We start from the raw sequence: 23636 nt of genomic DNA on the forward strand, positions 1-23636 counted from the left end.
GACATGTGTAACCTACACACCATATTCAATGACTCCCCCTGAGCAACAAATCCAGGTGGTTGCTCCATATATACTTCCTCTTCAAGATCACCATGTAAAAAAGCATTTTTGATGTCAAGTTGATGAAGAGGCCAATGTTGAATGGCTGCAATGGCTAGAAAAAGTCTAACAGATGCCATCTTGGCTACAGGCGAGAAGGTATCACTATAATCCAATCCAAAAATCTGAGTGTATCCTTTGGCTACCAAGCGAGCTTTAAATCGATCAATCTTACCATCTGGACCAACCTTCACTGTATAAAGCCAACGACAACCTACTAATATTTCCCAGGGGGTAGAGGAACCAGTTTCCAGGTACCACTGCTTTGAAGAGCACGCATTTCATCAATCATTGTTTGCCTCCATTTATAAACACATGTTCAGACCATATATTGTCCGATGTGGGACTCTTAACACACCCCCTCACGCCCAGGACTGGACATCTGGAGCGTGGAAATAAATGGTGGGTGGCCCGATAGCGGAAACCATAGTAGGTGGCCCACCGGATCTTAGACGAGGCTCTGATACCATGTTAAGAATGTGTGGTTGGACCTAACTCATCCCTACGAAACCGGTTGGTAGAGTGAGGACTGTCTCCATTTATAAACACATGTTCAGACCATATATTGTTCGATGTGGGACTCTTAACAAGAACAATGGAAGAGCAGTAACTCAATTGAAATATGCAAGTGCAATAGGGTGTCTTATGTACTTAATGCAATGTTTCAGGCCCGATATATCATTTGCAGTTAGTAAAATGAGTAGATTTACTAGTAATCCAAGTAATGAAAACTAGAAGGCAATCACGAGGATTTTTGGCTATCTACTGAAAACCAAAAAACATGGCCTTCATTATGGTAGGTTCCATTGCATACTAGAAGGATATATTGATGCGAGTTGGATATCTAACGTTGGAGATCATAAATCTACAACTTGATGGATATTTACACTAGTCGGAGGAGCAAGTTTTTGGAAGATCAAGAAATAAACATGCATTACTCTTTCGACCATGGAATCAGAGTTTGTGGCTTTCGCTTCCGCTGGTCAAGAAGCATAATGGTTGAGGGATCTTCTGTTGGAAGTTCCATTGGCTAAAGCCAATGTTTCAAAGATGATACACTGCGATAGCCAAGCCACTTTAGCAAGAACATTCAACGAAGTGTACAATGGAAAGTCAAGGCACATAGGACTTAGACATTCGTTTGTGAGAAAAATGATTAAGGATGGAATCATTTCACTCACCTACATATGAACAAGCTATAATTTGGCCGATCCATTTACTAAGCCACTGACCAGAGACTTAGTAAAAATAACCTCGAAAGGCATGGGGTTGAAACTCCTTGAATACGAATTCCAACAACGGAGGCAACCCAATATTATGTTAACACAACATTAACTTCAAGGTTCAATGGGTAACAACAAGTCGTTGATTTTGATGTAAGTCAGACATTGGGTAATAATGTTGACTATTTTAAATAGAGGGTTGAGGTTTTCAAAACCTCTTAATGAAGTTCATAACCGAGGAAAAGTATCTCATGGAAAAGGTTACAACATGAACTTCACCTATGTGAATTTGGAGATGGTGTCGTCTCAAAGTGAGAGTTGAAGTTTCTCTCATGAAAAATTCATGAAACAGGATAGCATATGGCCATAAATGAGTGCTAAGCGAGATATGTAGAGGAATAACCTTTAAAGAGTGTTGGTAAGGTAACGTCGGTCTAATCATATGGATTAATAGTTTAAAAGCATTGCTAACTAATATTCCGATTAAACTTTGTGTTATGCTCACTAAGGTTAAGTTTTAAATCGGAAAATATCTAACTGTACACTATTTGTATTTCATTTTATTGAATTAGTTTTGTCATTATTAGAACAAGTGGGAAATTGTTGAAAATTATAAACAATAATTGTCATGGGTATGTTCCAATATGACAAAAATGGACAATTAAGTTAATGGCAATAAATGCATTGCAAATAGTCTCACATAGAAAGTGGAGCTAACATTAAAAGCATTTATAGAGACCTTGAAACATTAAACTCACAAAAAGAGACAAAGAGGATAAGGTGCCACGTGGACATATGTGGTGGTCCCAAATATTATGCCACGTGTCACATCCAAACAACCCCTCGACGGTCCGAGTCTGAGGGTGTGGGCGTAGAGGCGCCATTTGCAACGTTAATGAGGCGGCGCTCCGGCGGCCGATCTTCGGTCGGCATGCTGCAAACTAATTCTAAGTATTACTCCAGGATTTTGGTCGTTGCTTACAGTTTGAATTTCGAATTCAAAGTATACAACACTTTATGAAGTGCTGCATTGTATTGTCATAGGTGAATCATTGCAATATATGGTGAAAAGGTGTTGTTTCATCAAGAGATGCAAACTTATGAAACAACACATGCATGACCTATAAATACATGATTCTGAATTCGAAAATCAATTAACTCAAAATCTACACATCCTCTTAAACATTCCAGACACACTTCCTTTCATTCGAGTTCTTCACCTGTCTTATGCAGACTCGATTAAAAGGCTGAATTATCCTAGGTATTGTTGCTTTCCGACTCTAAGACATCAAAGAAAGTGCTTGAAATACTTTTAAAGAAAGTAACTTCGTTCACGATTCAACCTGGATCCATTTAATCTTGTCTAAATTTCTAACATCCCATACTTATTTTCGTATGGATAACTGATACACGTTGAAGACCAGACTTATTTCCATGTTGGTTCATTTTTCTCATATTTAGTAGCTATTGCAATAAGAGGGTATTTTCTATGACAGGTAAGGCCAAAAGCTTCAAACATGTCCAAATCCTCCCCTGCAACTCCATCAGCCAATTTCCAATCAAATTGGAAAACAAGGTTTGCTAGCACCAATTCATTCACAGCAATAGCTCCAAATGGAATAAGCTCAAAATCCAATCCTTTATAATCTATTGAACTATTCATAAACCTTTCTGGTTTAAACTCTAGAGGTTGTTCCCAACTTGAAGGGTCTCTTGCAATAGCCCAACCATTAACAATTATCTGTGTTCCAGCTGAGATGTCATAGCCATCTAGTTTGATATCTTCCATACATCTCTGAGGGAGTAACAATGGAATCGGGACATGCAGGCGAAGTGTTTCTTTGATCACTGCCTTCAAGTAGTTCATATTAACCAAATCGTCTTCAGATACATGAGTTTTGTTACCAACCACAATTCTCACCTCATCTTGCAATTTATGCATCACTGTTTGGTGTCTTAACAACTCTGTCATTGCCCATTCTAGAACTGTGTATGTAGTATCAGTACCTGCAGCAAACTTGTCCTGCAGAGAAATTACAGTTTCAATTACACTATTATAAGTAGTACAATCAAAAGTTTAAAAAAAAAAGTGATTTTCTTACCAGCAACAAACCCTTTATTGCAGTTCTATCAATTGAGATGCCAGTAGCATTGCTCTTTTGAACTGAAAGCAAATATCCACAAAATCATTGTTTTCCTCACCAACATGTCCATCAAATCTCTTACCACTAATGTGTTCCTCAATTACTTCCTCAAAAAACTCATCCAAATGTTTTGCTACCTTCTCTGCCTTACTATAGAATCCATTAACCTTTCCCAACCAATTAAGCCAGGGTATATAATCTCCTATAAAGAAAGTACCCAATAACTCTCCGAACTCCAACATAAGTTCAGGCAAAACTCCACCTTTTTCACCATATCTTTTTCCTAGAGCCACTCTACATGTTATATCATTAGTAACTGTAGAACACAACTCAGATAAATTCACACGAGAACTCTCCTCTTGAATAAGTTTCATCAGTTTCGCAGTTTCTTCCTCTCTAACACGGCGATAAGATTGAACTCTTTTGTTACTCAGAAGACGTAACACACAGAGACTCCTTACTTGTCTCCAATACTCACCATATGCGCAACTTGCCACATTTTTGGATCCGTATTACGCTGTGGCCTATCACAGAAAACCAAGTCATGAGTTTTCATTACTTTACTTGCTGCATCAGCAGAGGAAACTACAACCACTGGCACCTTCCCAAAATAAAGAAGCACTAAAGCTCCATATTTTTGAACTAAAGTTTGGAGTGAGCAATGAGGGAATAAGCCCAGTTGACGTAGATTACCAAGTAGTGGAAATCTTGGAGGGGAAGGTGGTAAGTTCTTTTTGGTGGCAGAATTGTTGGAATACCATTTGATAATGAAGAAAAGAGAGAGTGTGAGTGGAAAGATGGTGAAGAAAAGCATAGAACTTGGCAGAAAGATTGACATGTGATCCGGAAGATTGTGATTTTCAATGAAAGATAGACATGTGTTGTGCAATTATATAGTATTTTATTTGCAAATGGATAATGGTGGAACAATTGTTAGTGGGTAGTAAAAGACTGGTTAGAAATTTCAGTTTATTGAAAATTTTCCACACCAATCAATAGAAATATATCATGTTTGAATAGACAATTTCCTGATATTGGTGAAAATCAATATTGTCAGCTTAACTTATTCTCAAAAAAAGAAAAGAAAAAAAAAACAATTTCCTGATAACCATGGTCTTGCATCAATGGCAGGCAAAAAAAAAATAGGTGTTCTTTGTCTGTTTGGAACCGTTTATCCCTACATTCGATGGGAGAGAAATAGCTCTATATTTTCTTTGTTAAATTTCTACTATGAATCACAGTCATAAGCTTGTGTTTTTCAGTAATACTTTATAGTACATTATAATATTTTACTTGAATTTCCACTACGGGAACACAGTTACAGCTTATGTATTGCATAACTTTATCTAAAAGAGTTAAGGTTAATACACATTTCTCTGCTACTACGTTGATTAGGTATCAAGTTGCTGAAAAATAAAGGACATGAGAAATTGAAATGGACTATATGAGCTTCTAATACATGAAAATGGATGAATAAACAAAAATATCAAAGAAAAAATTACAACTATTGATTACACACAGGCTATGCTAGGAGCGCAACCGCCTTTTAATTTTTGTATTCAAGCATTTCCGTATCACCAGCACGGTGATATAAAATAAGTGTATGAGCATTGAGAGCGGCACATAAAAGTTGGTCGAATTCTAATGATGTGAGCTGCAGTAATTCCTTTTCCGTCGGAGAAGCAACAAATCCTAAAGCAAGATGTGTCTGTACAGATTTTTTCATTTGATCTTTCACCGAATTCTACATGATTCGATGACCTCGCTAACAGTTTTATGAGTCTCTGGTGAAATCATGTCCAAAGACAGATGAAATTCCTGCAGATAAAGACAGCAATGGATTAAAATGTGAACATAAAATTTTAATGTGAAAATAAAAAGGGAGCCCCGGGCATCTATTAAGGTTAAGCAGGCCATGGTATGATTATTAGGGTTTAGGGTACATACCACAAATCTGTCCAACACAGGTACAAGACTGGCCAAGTTGTGATCTGGAAGATTGTCAGCAATTGATTCGCGGATGCTCTTGCTGGAGATCAAAAGAGTAAATTGGGGCCCTTAAAATATGCAACAACAAAAAAATGAACAAAAGGGAATTGAAAAGAAAAAAGAAATTAACCTTTCGGTGGAAAGAAATGCTAGAAGCAACGCGGAGTAAGCTTCGACAATCATTTTCTCAGCTTCTTTTTCACCTTGTAGAACAGCAGCCTCATCATTCTGCATGATGAAGCACAAGATTATTTATAACATATCAATCACAATCTAATTTCAAATATTCTCACCCGTACATTACAAGTCTTGAACAGTTCAAATGTGTGTTACGAAAACAACGTGTGAAACAAGAATTCTAAGGAAAAGTTAGAACATGCTACCCACCAGTTCAAATTTTTTATCTTCCCCAGCTGCCACCTCACTTTCACCCTGGTTAGCCAAGAAAATAGAACATAATAATTGAATAACATCCCGCCGAACCTCCTGGTCCAAGTCTTTTGAAGAAGGTAGTAGAACACTGGCTGCTGCAAGCCGTGATCTGCAAAAGAAGAGTGACAAATCTTGAATGGGATGGACATCATTTTACCCTGCCAAACAAGTTCATAGTAAACTTCCACTCCAAGTTCATTTTACCTGTTTTGACTGTCCTTCTCAACCAGATTTACTAGCAAACCCAGAATAGCAACAAGAAAATCCAATTCGTGATCATTTAGAAGCCTATCACACAGATGGTCCTCTTCAGTTCTCAAAGAGGTGTCTTTTAATTGAGCAAAGGATGGCGATGAGCTAAAAGAAGGGAAATGGCCAGCAATTAACATAGACATAGCCTCTAGTCCTCCATTGGCAGCAATTAATTGACAGCCAATAGGGTTGTCGTTAGTCAAATTCATCAGCACCTAAAATAAGACAGCACCAGTTCGAGTATATATCAATTTCAACAGGGACCAATTTCAATTTAAAGCAAATTTACAGGGACTAAAACTAAAGAACAAGGGCCATATAGGGACTAAAACCAAAAGTGGTGTATTTGCAGGGACCAAATATATATTTAAACCAAAAAATAAAATAAAATGAGGGACGAATACAGACCAGTATACAATAGCAAAACAAGAGTTACATCCAGCAGATATTTCTCTAAGGGGTTGGTATAATGTATAACACTGACATAAACAACTCAAGGTTGCAACTACATATGATCTGATAGGTAACCAAATTCTCCACCTCCACTTAATTATCCATAAGTTTATGAGAAAACATTGACATAAATGATACATAGAACAAACACTAAATCCAGTAAAATACCTTAACAGCCGTAAGGAGGCAATCACTTAGAAGACTAGAATCTTCTTCATAACTGATGTCAGAATTGGAACAATTGACGTTCCCATCACTTGATTCTTGTTGACTCATTTTGGTTTGCAATTGACGTTCATTTTCCTGACTCAATTTGGTTTGCGATAGTTCATTTTCCTGACTCAATTTGGTTTGTGATTCATGCTCATTTTCTTGACTCATTTTGGTTTGTGATTGACGCTCATTTTCAAATTTTCTATTTGCTACCTTATGTTTTTTAGAATGAGATGGTTTGTGTTTCCCCGATAGTAGGTCCCACTGAGAGGGCACAATGTCATCCTCATCAAATGCAAAGGGATCATGGTTATCTTCCAAAATTACAGCCGGAGTACGTTCCGTAAAGTGAACATTCTTCCTAGAACTATTTAGGGATTTATGACAGTCTGAACTCTTTGATAAGCCACTGTCATCCTGATCAAATGCAAATGGATCTTCGCTATCTTCCAAGATTACAACCGGGGTACCTTCCGTAAACTGAACATTCTTCCTGGAACTATTTAGGGTCATGGATTTTTGACAATATGAACTCTTTGATAAGCCACTGTCATCCTCATCAAATGCAAATGGATCTTGGTTATCTTCCAAGACTACAACTGGGGGCCCTTCAGTAAAGTGAACACTCTTCCTTAAACTATTGTGGGTCGTGGATTTTTTATTGTGCGAACTCTTTGATAAACCACTGGAAGACCCAGATGTGCACGAATTGATCCTCATCTTTAGTGAGTCTGTATCAGTTGTTGATGTGCTAGGAGTTTCAGAAACAGACAGCGATCTTTCCAACCGAGCACATGTCAACAGTTGGGTGTCATGAGAAACGTTAGAATTCTTAATAGAAGAGGCCCTCTCCACATCATAGCTATTCCTACTCTCCACGCCAAAGTAACTACTATCGGAACTGATGGATATAGGTCTATTCTCTGCAAATTCAAATGAAAGGGCATTCAAAAAAAATGTAGACAAACTTATTTGGCAAAGGATATTCAAATCCAAATGATTTGCAATGACTGATTTAACTTTAAGAAGCCATAAAGAACACAACAGCTTAACATAAACCCAAATAATTTGGAAGACAGAGTTATAGAACACAATTAAATACAAGGCACAACAATGATGGTCTTTCTATACATCACCACACCCTGAATAAACAATCTGTGATCCTAGTCCTAATGGCATTGCTCACTTTTTTCAGGATACACAGGTGAAGTAACTTTGTGAAGCTCAATATCAACAGGTAAACTAGGGTCTAGTAAAGAGTCTGTTTCACTGAAAAACTGATTTTGCTGATAAAAACAATGGAGATTAGCAGCTTACAATACAACAACAACCACCAAGCCTTATCCCATTACGTGGGAGCAACTTACAATGAATGAACAGAAAATAAAAAATAAATGTAAAGTTCAGCAGATGCACGGAACCTCTGGCCCAACCAAACCCATTCCCTTTTATTTCTTACTTTGTGAAGCTCAATATCAAAAAGTAAACTAGTGTCTAGGTAAGAATCTGTTTCACTGAAAAACTGATTTTTGCTGATAAAAACAATGGAGATTAGCAGCTTAAATACATGAACAGAAAATAAAAACATAAATGTAAAGTTCAGCAGATGCCAGAACCTCTGGCCGAAATCCATTCCCTTTTATTTCTTAATTCATGCCGTACCACGAAATATTTATCCTTCCCTCTTATACTCTCATTTTTCCGCATATTAATAGAAGACATAAGTAAATCATAGGTGTACCCTCTTCAAAAAGGAAACCAGTTGAAGCAATAGTTTCTGTCTAGAAGAAAAGGATAAGCGTTTAAAGGATTTGCAGTGATTTGGAATTTTTCTGCATATAACTACAGTAACTATGTTCAGAAACAAGAGTTTCATGACCAAGTTATAAAAATCCAGTACCTTTATAGTCTCTGAGTTGATCCAACTCAGAATCATCACTGAGCATAGAGAAAGGGTCATTAAGCTTGGCAACAGTGGACACATCAGAGGCAGTCTGACGCAAACATAGATCTAGGAAATAGAAGTTTTTGGCATAAATGAGAAAGGGGAGAAAAGCTATGATCCAACAAAAATGTAAACTAATAAAATAAAAATTTTAATAAGGAAAAGGCAGTAAGTCAGAAGTTACCCCTTTGTATGATCATTACCTGAGAGCATCTTTATGACAATTATAATCAGCTCCGTAAAAGACAATGGGGTAGCCTTGGGACTCAATTTTCTTTTCAATCCAAGCAAATGAGTCTATAATGAGAAAGTATAAGATTGATAAATTAACAAATTCACCAAGTTACAAAGGCATCAAAAGTTGCAGTATGCATTATCCAACATAGATGGAAAGTCACACATGCAAAACCCAAGGCATTAAAAACTAAATCAATTAAAAAAAGAAACATTAATACGGGGTAAATAACACATGTCAACCTGATTGTCTTTGCTTAGAAAAGTAGCATTTTCCATTATCTTCAGGCACTTAAGAAGCAAGGTGAGACACTTTAGGCGTTGATCATTTCTCAAATCTTTGGCAGACCGAGAACTATTATTCTTCCAATTCTGAAAGACAAGAAATATAAAAGAATTGGCGATTGATTGACGAAGTACAATATCACATCCCAGACCAAGAAATATCCATCAGAAAATGTTTTCCCTGTTATTGACCATTTATTTTTGAAATTGGACTAATATACAAGCGCACACCTCCAAATCGGAATGACAACTCATAGTGACTTCAAAAACTGCATCAAGTCCTCCGTGCTCCCTTAGTTTTTCCTTAAAATTTCCACCAGTCTTCCGTACAGCACCAGAGGTTTCTGTACACAAGTAATTCCCCGTTAACATAACATCCAAAATATATAAAAGAAAATCAGTAGAAGATTCAATTCAGAAGTTCTGTAGAATATATGTACAGACAGCAAGACCACAGAATACTACTTATAAGTATATATGTGTGTTAGTTCCTAATCAACTACAAGTATCATGAACTTTTAATTTGAATTATAACGTGCGTGTGAAGAAAGTTCATAACAGAACAAATAATTTAGATGTGAAAAATGAAAGATTTTGATTAATTTACGTGTGGACTATGGAGAAATACGTAGAGAAATAGAACCCTCTAGAATTTAGCTTCAGTATACATGAAACTCATTAATTTTCAATATCATTATGGTACACCAAGAAACTGAGAAGAAATAAAACGAGTAAGATTGATTGCAAAATCTCTTCACTGTTGAGTTCTAAACCGTTAGCAACATTATATTTGAACAGATTTGGTTATCTATGTTATTTTTGCACAATGAAATCAACATTTGCATTAGAAGAATGAGATAAGGTTGAATTAACTGCTCTCTATTATACCATCAAGAGAAATGGCAGATAAACAAGCCTTCTCCATAGTCAGCAATGTTAACCATTTTGGGCATAACTCTGGCCTTTCAGTCGCATTGTTATTTTGACTCGTTGCTTTTAGCTCTTTGCAATTAACTAGAACTTCTTGGACTCTAGAAAAAACTGCAACAGAACTGGAGTCAAATCTTGTCGTCGTATTTTTTAGCATGTCATTGTTCTGACGCAATGATAGAAGTTTATAGCCAATGTTTGGTGCTTTGTCTTTAATAGCTGTAGATACAACTGGTCTTAACAACTTGATTAGAAATTGAACACAACACGGTGATTCAAGGAGATGATCATCTTGACCCTGAGACAAAAGCATCGCCAGTAAAAATTATGGAAAACAATCAATGTGTATATTGATAACTTCAGAAATCGAAATGCAAAAAAAAAAAAATAACAATAAAAACTTTTTAATTGTTATTTTATGATAAAAATTATATTTATTATATTTAAAACATTTTATTATGTATCAAATGAATTGGAGATTTGTAATTAATTTTATTTTGTATACACTAAGCAACATAATTGAAATTGAATATTAAATTTCCAATTTGTTACCCTTATCTTTAAAAATACAACCTTCTGTCTCAAATATAAGCAAAAAGAGCCTATGTATGTAGAGGGAGTAATCCAAACATAGAATTTATGATTTTGAAACAATTTATCCCAACAAAATTGGACAAAATACAGAGAAATTTTTGCTTGTGCTTGAGATCAAAGGGAGTATTTCGAACATGGAATATATGATTCTGAAACAATTTTAATAATAAAATAATTGAAATTATTACTATTGATTATTCCAATTTTCTAATTAAAATGAACACTTACGGTAAACAAGTGGAAAAATAATTGTGGACTGTAATGTTGGAATGTGAACGCCCAACAAAACTAGTTTAGCAGATATTTTAATTGTGAAGTCTAGGATGATTAAGAAAGTAACAAAACATCAGTTTCACTGTTCTTTCCAACTCAGAATCACGATTGAAAATCTACACATGCCAAACCATAGCTTATTTATAATTCAATACAACTGCAATTTCACAAACAAAAGACAGCTTACATCACAAGTCAAAATGTAGAAAAGGGTTGCAGCTGCAAGATTGCTGGGAGAATCATCAAGACTGAGGCCCAAAAGAGCATCAACTATTGTCTTTGCCATCCTATAAATAAAGCATAAAAATTGATATTTTAGCAGCTAAACATTTATACTGGTATATTTCCTATATGAGAGTTCAATCCATGTACTCAGTTCAAAATTCCAATCTAAAACATAATACATAATACTCAGGCACATGATAAAAGAAGTAATAACATTCATTTCAATTGTGAATCTATGTGCGGAAAGTAACATTATTATCACTGCATCAATAGGCATGTAATCACTCCTAGAGGGTGTGGCTCGGATGGGAAGCAAACTGTGTGGAACAACCTTATTGTCGTATTAGGATTCATTTGGAAAGTAACCAAAAAGATAACTCACTGATGTTGAATCTGCCTAAACTAAATCAATAATGGGTCAAAACACTAACCCTTCATGTTCTTCCTGAACAGCATTAATAAATATTTAAAGAGACAACCAAATCTAGCCCAAATTTGGAAGTACCCACATTTGAAACCTCGAATATATCCAATGGAACAAAACAAGAAACCAACAACTTTAAAACAAAAAATGAAACTCCCGACTTCACCCAGCCGAAATTCAAAATTTTGATAACAAAACTAACAAAAAGAACGCTATAATTGGTTAAAAAAAGAACATAAAAGAAGAAATTCTGATAAACCCATTATACGTTGGACATAGATATTTGAAATTCAAAAGAAACTGAGAGATTTCGCAAGAAATTAACATACCCCTGAGAGCGAAGAAGCCTTCGCTGCTGCGTGGTGGCACAAATTGACAAAAGAGAAACCAAACTAGATCTTCTGATCCGTACAGGTTGACCTTTACGGAGTCCATCGAGAGCGAAATTAACCTCATCCGCATGCTCCATCATCTCCCCAAACTCCTGCGCCTCCATCAGCGTTGATGTCGCCGGAAAAGAGAATCCGTCCTTTCCGGCTGCACCCTTTGCTCTCTTAGACTCCCGGCGATCTGCTCCGTACAAATCGTCGATGGAATTGGGATCGGAATCGAATAAAGACCACTTAGAGGAAGAATCTTGGGAGGAAAAAGCGAAGCCGCCGAAGTGAGTGTCTTGTTCTTGGGTAAGAGCGTCCGTTGAAAAGGGCTCTGATACGTCGTCGTTTAGAGAAGAGCCAGAGCACGTTTCGGAAATTGATCGGTTGCGGCGACCGTATGTGCGAACAATCATGGTGGATTCCGGGATCGGAGATCGGTTGGTATTGGTTGGTGGCGGCTATGTAGATGGATGAGGATTTGGCATTGTTCGACAAGATGAGGGCTTTTTGGTAAATTTATGAAAAAGAAAAGGTGAAAGAAAGAAGAGGATTTGAGTTTGGTGAGCTGAACGAAGAACGCGAAGAAGAAGATGAAGAATTGAAGGAAGAAGAAGAAGATCTATCGGAAAAATTTGAATTTTTGTTTATGAAATTGCGTGCAAATTTGAATCGATGGGCCAGTGTAGTGTTTTTTATCCGGTAAACCCAGGGACATCCGATGAGGCTGCTTTCGTCATTTTCAAGATTTGTATCTTTTTCTTGCTTTTGTAAATAATAGATTTCAACTTAAATTTTAAATTTAAATATTCAAAAATCTTTTTAAACAATTTTTTTTGAATTTCGTAAAAAAAAAATGCTTTTTTCAAAATAAAACTTAAAAACTATATATTGTTTACAACTTTTTTAAAATAAAATAAATCAGAAATTGATGACAATGTGAAAATTATGGGAGAGTGAAATTTCATATGTGACTTTATGTTGTGGTATCGTGAATCAAAGGTTGTGGTCACAGTACTTCTTGAATATGAAGTGGTGATCTTGAGTCAGCGTTGTTGATCGGTATCGATTTCTTGAATCGGCATCGTTAATCTCCTATACGACGGTTTAGAGAGGTTACCTGCATGGTTAGCACTCCAACGCCCAATTTAGTTTTAGGGTTTGAGATAACCATAATGAGAGTGAAAATGTGTACTTGTTTACCTATGAATTTGACAAACAACCGTTAGTCCTCCCAAACATGGTCACTCGCGGGATCGAATATTTTGATCCCAGACAGACGTGCAAAAGTTATGATTATCATGTGTAATATTTGCATAAACACTCCAGAGTTTTGTTTTGAAAATAACTCTTAGAACAAATGAAAAATAAGACGTAAAACGTTTGCTATGTTTCGACTAAGTATTGGAAAAAAGCAAGTAAAAATATATATAAGTAAAAGACTTTGATAAATAAAATGGTGCATGAACGTACATTTGCACTCAAATTCACTATTTTCTCTCAGACACAGATACTTTGAGTAAGTGAGTTATGCAGTAATTTCAACACACAGATTTTCCTAAGTTATAATCCTTATTTATAGTAAAACTAAATAACTACTTCTTGACGGGTCTTTCTTCCCCACTCGTCACGTTCTGCCTGCATATAAAATTGTCTCTATATGTGCTTCCACGTGTCTCTTGTCTTGGATAATGATGAAAGACAGTTATTTAGCCTTATTTTATTCTTCAATTACCTCTGGTCGAGCGAAATAGTTTTTCATCTTGCATGAATTTTCACTAAGTCCCCTAGATCACACAGCGTATACAGGGGCTTCGACCAACTTCTTAAAGCCAGTCTTGGGTGTCGATAGGATCTTGGGACAAACTTTGTCGAAACATTCTCACATGTTGAAGCTTTCTTCTATTCCCACATAAACATTTTCTTTCTTTTGAATTCTTTCTTCTTTTCTTCAGTTGAAGTGCCTCATTTGCAGCTGCCAACTCGTCTTGGATTCATTGACTCATCATCCACGTCATCATGTTGAAACCCCGGCTAATAGTACCTAGAAGCCCTTAGTGAATGTATTTATACGTTGGGCTTGGTGGAGTAGGTTGAACAAATGGGCCTCGTATTATTGGGCCTTTGGCCAGCGTGGAGCAGTGGGTCTCTAAGCTTTTAGTCGGCACGGAACAGTTGCCCCCGAGACTCGTCGGACATTATAAATGGCGGGGGAGTCTTTTAATAGTCGTGGTCAGCCCTTGAAAATGGTTGTCCATATGTCGGCTGGTGTAACACCTTGTTTTTCTAATTTATTTATTTAATTAAATTTACATATATTTAATTGTTTAAATCAACTTTTATATGCATTTGGATGGTGCTTAGATGGTTAGTATTGGTATATGAGATTGTGAGGTTAGTGGAACATAGTTCTAGTTATTTAAATAAATAATTGAATTAAAAATATTAGAGAATAATGAAGATTATTATTATTAAAATAAAATTAGAGACAAAGGGGTAATTTAGTAAATATGGTAATAAGTGAGGGCAAGGTGGGAATCACTAATTGAGGAGAATTAGATTTCTAATAAAAAGGAGTTTTTTGGATTAGTTCGTAAAATTAGAATTTGGGCGAGAAGAGACTAGGAGAACAAAGGCTTAAGAAGAACCTTCATTGTTAAAGCTTAAAGGTGATTTTGCTGGAATTTTAAGGAAATAGAGGATTATTCCAAATATGATGTTGGATGCATGATTGGATAGAGGGAAATCCTTAATCCCATTAGATTTTTCCATAATTTTCCTCTTTTGATGAGTAATTGATGAACGTGAATCAAATAATGTGATGGCATGAGTTATGTGTTATATTTTGTGAAATTCATGTACTGTTTTACCATGGAATTGTATGTTCTTGTTAGTGATGATGGTATGTGTCATACCCCAAAATTCGCCCGTTAATTTTGCAAGACTTTTTTGAGGCACCCCAACTTATTTTCCAAGGCATTGACCTTAAAGGAACCAAAACCCAGCTCGCAGATGGCCAAATCCAGAAAATGGCCCAAACTGGCATGCTCGCTAGGCGAGCAAATCCTTCGCCTAGCGAACCCTTCGCTACAATACTCGCCTAGCGAAGCTTGCGAATACCAGAAAACTCTGGGCTTCATTCTGAGCCCATTAGGTCACAATAAACCAATATAAATACCAACATTTCAGTCAGAAAGGGGGGAAGAGAAGGAGACGAACCGGAACCCTAGCAATCAAACCTTGGAGGCTAACCAAGAGGATTCAGAGCAACCCTGAAGGAAACCCTGAAGGCAACTCATCTGCCCAAAAGGTTACCTCCGCCCAACTTAATCCGATACCAAAAGTGACCTGCCAATTCAACGTTGCAATTCGATTGCAAACAGGTTTGCGCATCACTACTGTTTTATGCTTCCAATCTGTAATCCCTGAATACATAATGCATCATGATTGAATTTCTGGATATGTAATTAGAGTTTGCATGTGAGTTTAAATGTGCCTGAATATCCTGAATGTTTGACCATGTTATTTCTGTAATTGAATGCCATAGGGCGTGCAGCATGCTGAGATCGTACTGTTCTGGAATTCAAAACCCGCAGCCGCTCGCTAGCACATCGCTAAGCGAGCATGTAGCGAGCATTCGCTAAGCCTTCGCTAGGCGAGGCAGAGGCGAACGTGACAGTCGCTAATATTTTGGCTGTTCTGTTCTATGCTTATCTGATCTGTTCTATTTTAATCATGCGTTATTTTGCCTGACATTCCTACTGCTGTGTTTCTTTTGCGGTGTAATCCTCGATTGCACCCCCATTTGGTATTCTGACCTGTTTGCTGAATATTGTAAGGACTCACATACTCCCGAAGAGGGTAGCTTGCTAGGTATCCCACTTTATTTGTGGGATACCCTTGTGGAGATTCATCCTATTTACTTAATTGATTTTAATGTAGAGATTCATCCTATTTATTTAATTGATTTTAATGTGGAGATTCCTCATAATTACTTAATTAATATGGACCTAATTACCTAATTGATTACAACTACCTAATCGATCGTAAAATATTGCCGTTGAATATGTGATCTTGGACCTCTCTTATTGCTTTACGATATTACGGCATTATGGTCATGTCCCGCGAATGTGGGGATACACTTAGCAAAGACCCTTCGGTTAAATCATCATGTCCCTATAAAATAAATCATAGTCCCTCGGATGTTGCCTGCGAATATATGATTTTGCCCCTCGATGACCCTTCGTTGTAGCCTACGGTTAAATGATGATCGTCCCTTCGAATGCTAAGGTATCCTTACAAATGTTGCCTTTAATGACCAATCGATGACCCTACGATGACCCTTTTACATCCAAAGGATAAAACTACTTACTTCTTAATAGTAAGGACAGTTTTACCCTCATAAGGATAGGAAATGCCCATAAAGACCTCAGGTGGGTATAACTCTTAATTGCTGGCTCACAACCTAAAACATTTTTCATACCTCACACTTTGCAAATACTAGAAAATCACCACTTGGTATACATTCGTACTAGAATCATTGCCAAGTTATATTTTTCTAAACCGCTTTCAAAATTAAACGAGATAAACACTTTGTATACATTCGTACAAGAATCATTACAAAGTTAAACTCTCTTTCCAAAACATTTTTTAAGCAATTCACAAACACTTTTTTCAGACAAACATAAGTGATCAAGCAATTAAGAGCCCATGGATAACCATGGATACAAAGGGTGCTAACACCTTCCCTTTGTATAATGTACCTCCCGAACCCAAAATCTAATTAAGGTCTTTCCTGTTCTTTTCCACCTTTCCTTATTGGATAAAAGAAAAGTCGGTGGCGACTCTTGCTAACCGCGACATTTGCTTTCCAAAGCAAAAACACACAAAGTCAGTTCACCGTATGACAGAACTGGCGACTCTGCTGGGGATATTAAAAAGAGAGGTTACCTTAAAAAACAAGATCACTTATTCAAATTGTTTGATTTACTTTTAAGGGATTGCTTGGGTATTTTATGCTTGAGTGAAAGATCCTACACCCGGATCTAGTGTACCTTAGGTAAGTAGCAAAAGATCATCACGACTATCCGGCGTATACTGGAATGGTTTAAATGATGGCTATGGTTAATGTGACACTTTGGATGTCCTAATGTTCCTCATGTTTACTTGAGGAAAAATTTGGCTTCCGCGTGGTGTCATCAAAGCATTAACCAGACCTTTAGAATCCTAATTGACTCATCCTAGCCATTAGAAAGTAGTGAGATAACTGGCTTCGGTTCCGACTGAGGTTGGTTGAGACTCGATACTACACTCTTTGAGATTGGACTTTAGGGAAGCTTTGGTCAACCACTTGGTGTTGCACTGAAGTGGACTTAAGGAAAGGTCAATGATTTGAGATCCTTCTAGAACCCGGTTACTATTCTAGGACAGGTTGAACCAACCAAACTTCAGTAGGGAGGGTACTTACCTATGGAACTCATGCAAGCCTTAAAACTCAGGAATGATGGTTGTGTGACTTGCTTGTGCTTGTTATTTACTTAACATCATAACATCATAACATCATAACATCATAACATCATGACATCGTGGCATTATACTAACCATTTCAAGGACTTTAAACATTGAAAACATTTCATACATTGCATAGTGTAGCACCTCAAATTTGCACCTATCATTGTACATACATTCTCATATTAGGTCATAACATAACATGGTCCACTGCATAGCATTGCATTGTCCCTTTGCCTCAAGTGCAAGATCATTCAGTCAGAATTAGGTCAAACTGGTCAGGAGATCAGTCAGTCAAGCAAGCAAGTGCAATTTCCAAGGAGGCAAAGCCCTAGGGTTGGTCCAACATGTTCACATGACCTAGGGGTCCCTTGGAAGTTTTTTGGTCAAAGATTGGATGTTCAGAAGTCATCAGTCAATGCACAGTCCACCAGAAACCCTAAAAAGTCAACCATGGTCAACTGTGCCTGATTTTATGAATTTCAAGGTGGGAATTGGTTTGAGAGGGTTCATTCATGTCCATATAGGCCTCATATAACATGTCAAACATCATCATGGAAGAATTTGAAGCCAGACAAGAAATTTCCAAAAATAGAAAGTTGACCTGTAATTGGAATTTGCCAAAAATGGAAAGTCTTGATCCTCAAACTTACATCATGATACAAGCTTCAAATGGATTTTTGCCCAACACGAAAGTTGAAGATCTTGTTCTCCCATTTCCAAAAAGTCCAAGAACACTCAATTCCCATGTATGGTTGGCAAGTTATGATCAATTCATTCTCCAAAAATTTTGAGCTTCAAAAGGCCATATCTTCCAAACCATTTGGCCAAATTGGGTGGGGTTTTTTGCTACAAGTCACATTTGATGTCCTCTATCCAAATATGTCATCACCATTCACCAAAAGTTCACCAATCAAAATGGCATTTTTGAACTAGCATGAATTATTTTCAAGTGAAGCAAAAAATGACTTTCCAAAATAACCACTTCCAACACATTTTGCCAATTGGATAAGTTCTGAAATGATGTTTTGAACATGTTAGAGGCCCAATTTCGCAGCTGTAAGCCTTGCACATGTCACTTAAGTGAAAATCATCAAAATTAGCCAAAACACCTTCATTTTGCAAAAATGCCAATTACCACTTTGATTAATCATGCTTAGAACCTTAAACAGCAGTATATACATCTTTTTCTGCTGAAACCAACCCTAGCAGCCACAATTCCAAAACAGAAAATTCATTTCTCTCAAACACACCATTTTCTCATTTTGCATTTTCTGCCAAAAACCTCAAGAGAACTCGAGCCTTGGTTGGTTGCTGCATCATATACCATCCTTGTTGAACTCATTACAAGCCTCAAGCCATCACTGTAGCATCATTTTCCACGACTGTCTCAACCACCTACATCAATGGCAGATCTTGATTTGAGCAAAACCAAACATTCCTGAGCCAAACTTCCTTCTCCATTCACCTTTTGGAAGCTTATAGCACATCTGTTTCGAGCATTTGAGGCCAAACAACCACTGTAGCTCAACTGCACTTCAAATTTGGTAAGGTTTCGATTTTCACTATTCTTAAAACTATGTTATGCTTATGATAGATCTTACTCTGCTGATTATTATGAGCTTTTAATCGTGCAAAATGGTTGAGTGATGAGTGAGTAATCTGGCTTTGAAGTTTCATGTTCAAATTTGTTTTTGTTTGGTTCTTGGTTGATAGCTCGATTCAATGAAAATTATGGTTGGATTCATGATGTGTGTTGCTTGCTGATTCTAATGGTATGTTGAATTTCCAAAACTGTGACAAAAATTTTCCACGAGTTGTTGATGAAGATGATGAACACTGTAACTACGTAAACCCTAATTCCATGTTAAAGCCCAGAATCGCGTTTGGCTTCTTTGTGTTGCATGAGGACACTGTACTATTGCCATGCACGTATCACCGCCTGCCACGTTTCTTTTCAATACGCCCCGTTTTACTAACAGTTCCAAATATTTACCAGATTGCCACTCCGTGTTTCATTATTTAAATAAATCCATTAAATCATTTTATCCTTTTAATATTTATTTCATTTTGACTACCAGCTTACAAAATTCATAAGTCAACCATTTTTGATCCAAAATTAATGAGATTTTTTGCATGATGTTCATCTTGATCTCTAGTTTTTAATCATGATTTTTCCAGAATTTTTGGATGAATGGTTTTTAATTGGTGCTAGGGTTTATGACATGTGCTCACTTTTTGTACCCTTTGCCAAATCCTTTGTGAAATGATGATGCTTTATCCAATGGCTTCCAAATTTTTTGTGCTTAAACTAGACACATTCATGGTGATTTTGGTGTAGAGTTTGTGAATTTATCATCTCTGGTTTGTGAGTTATGATTTTTTGAATTAGGGTGTGACAATTTGTGTCACACCATTGATGTGCAACTTCATGATTTTCATTACCATGCTTCTTGAACTAAAATTGGCTTGAATTTTTGCATGAATGTACTCTTGGATGTCTAGTTTACATGTGAATTTGCTTGGAATTATTTGTGGCATTTCCTAATTGTTTGAGATTTTCTCCCCTGTTTAGTCATATGTTGACTTTTTGTGACACATGTTCCCATTTCATTTGTGAAATTCTCATTACTTTATTGGATAAACTTGAAATTTGACATATGATTAGTAGACATCTTAAGCTTTGTCTTGGTTTTAATCCCATTCATTTCTCATATGTTATCACTGATTTATGAATTATTGAAGTTGGTGCATGTTTGGTTGACTTCTTTGAGCATGCTTAAACTTGCCTTGCCTTTCTGATTTTCATTGACCAACTTCCCATGATCCAAATGATCTGAAATTTGATATGTATACCATGTTATGGATTATGATTGATCATGAATTATTTGATGATTTATTGAATTGTTTATGATTGGTTTTGAGTTAAGTCTTGCTGTTGACTTCTATGAGCTTCCATATGCCATGCTTTGACCTAATTTGTTTATGAAATCATATTGATGCATGATATGAACATGGGACCAATTGAGTTTGCTTCTTGATTGTTTAAACTTGATTTTGGTTGAATTTCATTTGCTGTTTTGACTTTCTCATCCCCTTTTGACCCTAGGCTTGTCCTAGTTGTAGGTGTTTAATTGGCTGCATTGTATGGTAAAACACAAATGTCTTGACTGATGTCATGACATGTATATGTAACTACATTGTAGTTACTGCAGGACTAGCTAACACAGGATTATTGAATGCTGTGACATTCATACCTGTCAACAGATACTAAGGAACAGAAGCTCTGTTAGAACTTAGTATTCACTTGCAGTCTGGTTATCAAGGAAGAACCAGACCTGGCATAAGGCCTACTGATTGAATGTCAAACTGGATGTTGTGACATTCATCATTGACAGCAGCTACTGAAGATTGGGCAGAGTGGTGTTCTGCTATACTTCAGCACTTTACTTAGTTTGTTATTCAAGAGAATAGCAGAACTAACTTAAGGCCAATTGTGTAAATGTTAAGTTGGACACTTTGACATTTACTAATGTAAGCTGGTACTGTAGTATGGTCATATTGATCATGTACAGGTCAGCAGATTTGTACAGTCTGTTTTCTGGGAAAACAAACTCAGCATATGGACCTTGATGTCAAGCTGAATGTCGTGACATTCATGCCTGACAGCATATGCTAAATTGTAGGTTGTTCAGTTTTCTGTTACAGCTTTCTCAGGCTATTCTTTAGGAAGTCAACAGCTTAGAGAAAATCCAGGAAATCAACAACCAAGCTACATTCAATGAACCTAACAAATAGCCTATTTGTTAGCAACCTAAATATTGAATTTGAGGGAACGTATGTGACCTAAAATTCAGGAAAATACAGGTGCAAAAGCCCAGGTGCTGCAATATAAAAAGGAAGGCATTCCTCCATTCAGTTTCAGGGATTTTGAGGCGTGAAGATTTAGTGTGTCCATCTTACTTCACTACTGTATTTTTGTGAGTCTAGAATTAGACGTATCTTGTAAGCCAAGTCATTATCAAATAGATGATTGCTTTGGCATAGGGTGTTCATTGAGTTGTAAGTGTTGTGTCACTCAAAGCTTTTAAGCGTGAGTGCTGTGTATCTTGGTTTAAGCTGTGAAGCATAACCAAGAGTTGTTTTTGAAGTGTGACTTCAAAGTGTTTTTAATATCACTGAGGTGATTGAGGGGGAGTGAGTAGGAACTCTGATCTTAGATTAAGATTGAAATTGCATTGGGTAGGGATTAAGTGATAAGTTGTAAACGGGTGAGTTTAGCTTTGAATTGATACTACTAATAGTGGATTTCCTCCCTGGCTTGGTAGCCCCCAGATGTAGGTCATGTTGGACTGAACTGGGTGAACAATTACTTGTGTTATTTACTGCACTTACAATTAAGTTCTGCATAATCCCTGTCTGTGCAGAATTGGATGTCATAACAACCAGTGTGACATCCAAAGTCTGATAACTAGAATTTCAATTGGCATCAGAGCAGGCACCCTGCCTGTGAAGTTCTGGGTGAGATCTAGGGAAGTTACTTTCTAGTACCATGGACAAGGATTTAGGACACTCAAACAGACCACCCATGTTGGATGGATCTAATTATGATGACTGGAAGCCTCGCATGATAGCCTTCTTAAGGTCTCTAGACAGCAAAGTCTGGAGAGCTGTCAACAAGGGATGGGAACATCCAACGAGGACTGATGAAGATGGAGTCAGTGTGCAGATTCCTGAAGAAGACTGGGACAAGGAACAAGAGGCATTAGCTCTTGGAAATTCCAAAGCCTTGAATGCACTGTTCAATGGAATCACTAAGAACATCTTCAGGTTGGTGCACCATTGTGAACTAGCTAAGGAAGTTTGGGATACCCTCAAGGTAACTCATGAAGGTACTTCCAAGGTGAAGATGTCAAAACTTCAGATGCTGACAACCAAGTTTGAAAATCTGAGGATGAAAGAGGATGAGACTATTCATGACTTCCACATGAATATTCTTGAAATTGCAAACACCTCTGGTGGACTAGGTGAGAAAATGACCGAAGAGAAACTTGTAAGAAAGATTCTCAGGTCCTTGCCTAAGAGGTTTGCTATGAAGGTCACTGCTATAGAGGAGGCTCAGGACATCAGCAATATGAAGGTAGATGAGCTCATTGGTTCTCTCCAAACCTTTGAAATGGGCTTAGGTGAGTATGCTGAGAAGAAGAAAAGCATAGCCTTTGTATCTAATGCTGAAGAGGAGGCAGAAGAAGGATATACTGGAGGTGATGAAAGTATATCAGAAGCCTTAGCCATGCTTGGAAGGCAATTCAACAAGTTCATGAAGAAGATTGATCAAAGAGGTAGACCCAATGTCAAGAACATCCCGTCTGACATTAAGAAAAGATCAACTTCTGAAGAAAAGTTCAACCATGGGAAAGGAATCCAGTGTCATGGTTGTGAAGGGTATGGACACGTCAGAGCTGAATGTCCTACTTATCTCAAATTGCAAAATAAGGGGCTAGCTATCACATGGTCTGAAGGAGATTCTGAAAGTGAATCTGAAGGAGAATCTGCCAAACATGTCACTGCACTAACTAGTGTGTGTGTCTCTGAAGATGACACAAGTGCAGATGAGCTGACCTTTGATGAACTTGCTGCAGCATATAAGAAGCTGTGTACCACCAGTGCAGAAGTACGTGCACAAGGTGAAAAGCAGAAGAAACTCATCAAGGAACTGGAAGATGAGAGACAGAAACAACTGTCTGCCATAGAAGGGCTGAATGATGAGATAGCCCTGCTGACCTCCAAGCTGAACCAGATGACCAAATCCATCAGAATGATGAATAAGGGAACTGACACCTTGGAAGAAATCCTAAAGGTGGGACAGCAGTCTGGAACCAAATCTGGGCTAGGATTTGGAAAAAGAGCTGAACACAAACGCCCAAAGGCTAAAGTTCAGAAGTTCAAGCAGATGTCAAAACCGATGTCTCAACATCGAGGAGCTAGGATGAATGATCATCAGAAGAGAATATTCCAGAATTGGAGGTGTCACTACTG

The 23636-nt window shown here is 37.2% G+C and overlaps 1 protein-coding gene and 1 pseudogene across 1 annotated transcript; both read right to left on the minus strand.

The window, feature by feature from the left end:
- Positions 1 to 2363: 2363 nt before the first annotated feature.
- On the minus strand, positions 2364 to 4451 carry LOC127100427 (cytochrome P450 736A117-like; annotated as a pseudogene).
- A 290-nt stretch (positions 4452 to 4741) lies between these two features.
- On the minus strand, positions 4742 to 12841 carry LOC127100428 (wings apart-like protein 2). The gene is made up of 13 exons (XM_051037581.1): positions 12045 to 12841; positions 11254 to 11353; positions 10158 to 10497; positions 9501 to 9613; positions 9228 to 9356; positions 8954 to 9047; positions 8706 to 8816; positions 6761 to 7728; positions 6092 to 6354; positions 5843 to 5996; positions 5586 to 5683; positions 5414 to 5495; positions 4742 to 5284 (listed from the first exon to the last, which is right to left on the minus strand). Exons 1-13 carry the CDS (start codon positions 12503 to 12505, stop codon positions 5201 to 5203), a joined length of 2997 nt encoding a protein of 998 aa, XP_050893538.1. The 5' UTR covers positions 12506 to 12841; the 3' UTR covers positions 4742 to 5200.
- Between the last annotated feature and the right edge of the window lie 10795 nt (positions 12842 to 23636).

Source organism: Lathyrus oleraceus, chromosome 7 (genome assembly GCF_024323335.1).
Source record: "Lathyrus oleraceus cultivar Zhongwan6 chromosome 7, CAAS_Psat_ZW6_1.0, whole genome shotgun sequence".
NCBI lineage: Eukaryota > Viridiplantae > Streptophyta > Magnoliopsida > Fabales > Fabaceae > Lathyrus > Lathyrus oleraceus.

Bases quoted from the DNA above. Each gene is read 5' to 3' on its own strand.
- LOC127100428 (XM_051037581.1), bottom strand. From the start codon at position 12,505: ATGATTGTTCGCACATACGGTCGCCGCAACCGATCAATTTCCGAAACG. The intron at 11,354-12,044 runs GTATGTTAATTT...CTTTATTTATAG, and splicing joins AGGCTTCTTCGCTCTCAGGG to GATGGCAAAGACAATAGTTG. The intron at 6,355-6,760 runs GTATTTTACTGG...GTCTTATTTTAG, and splicing joins GCCTCCTTACGGCTGTTAAG to GTGCTGATGAATTTGACTAA.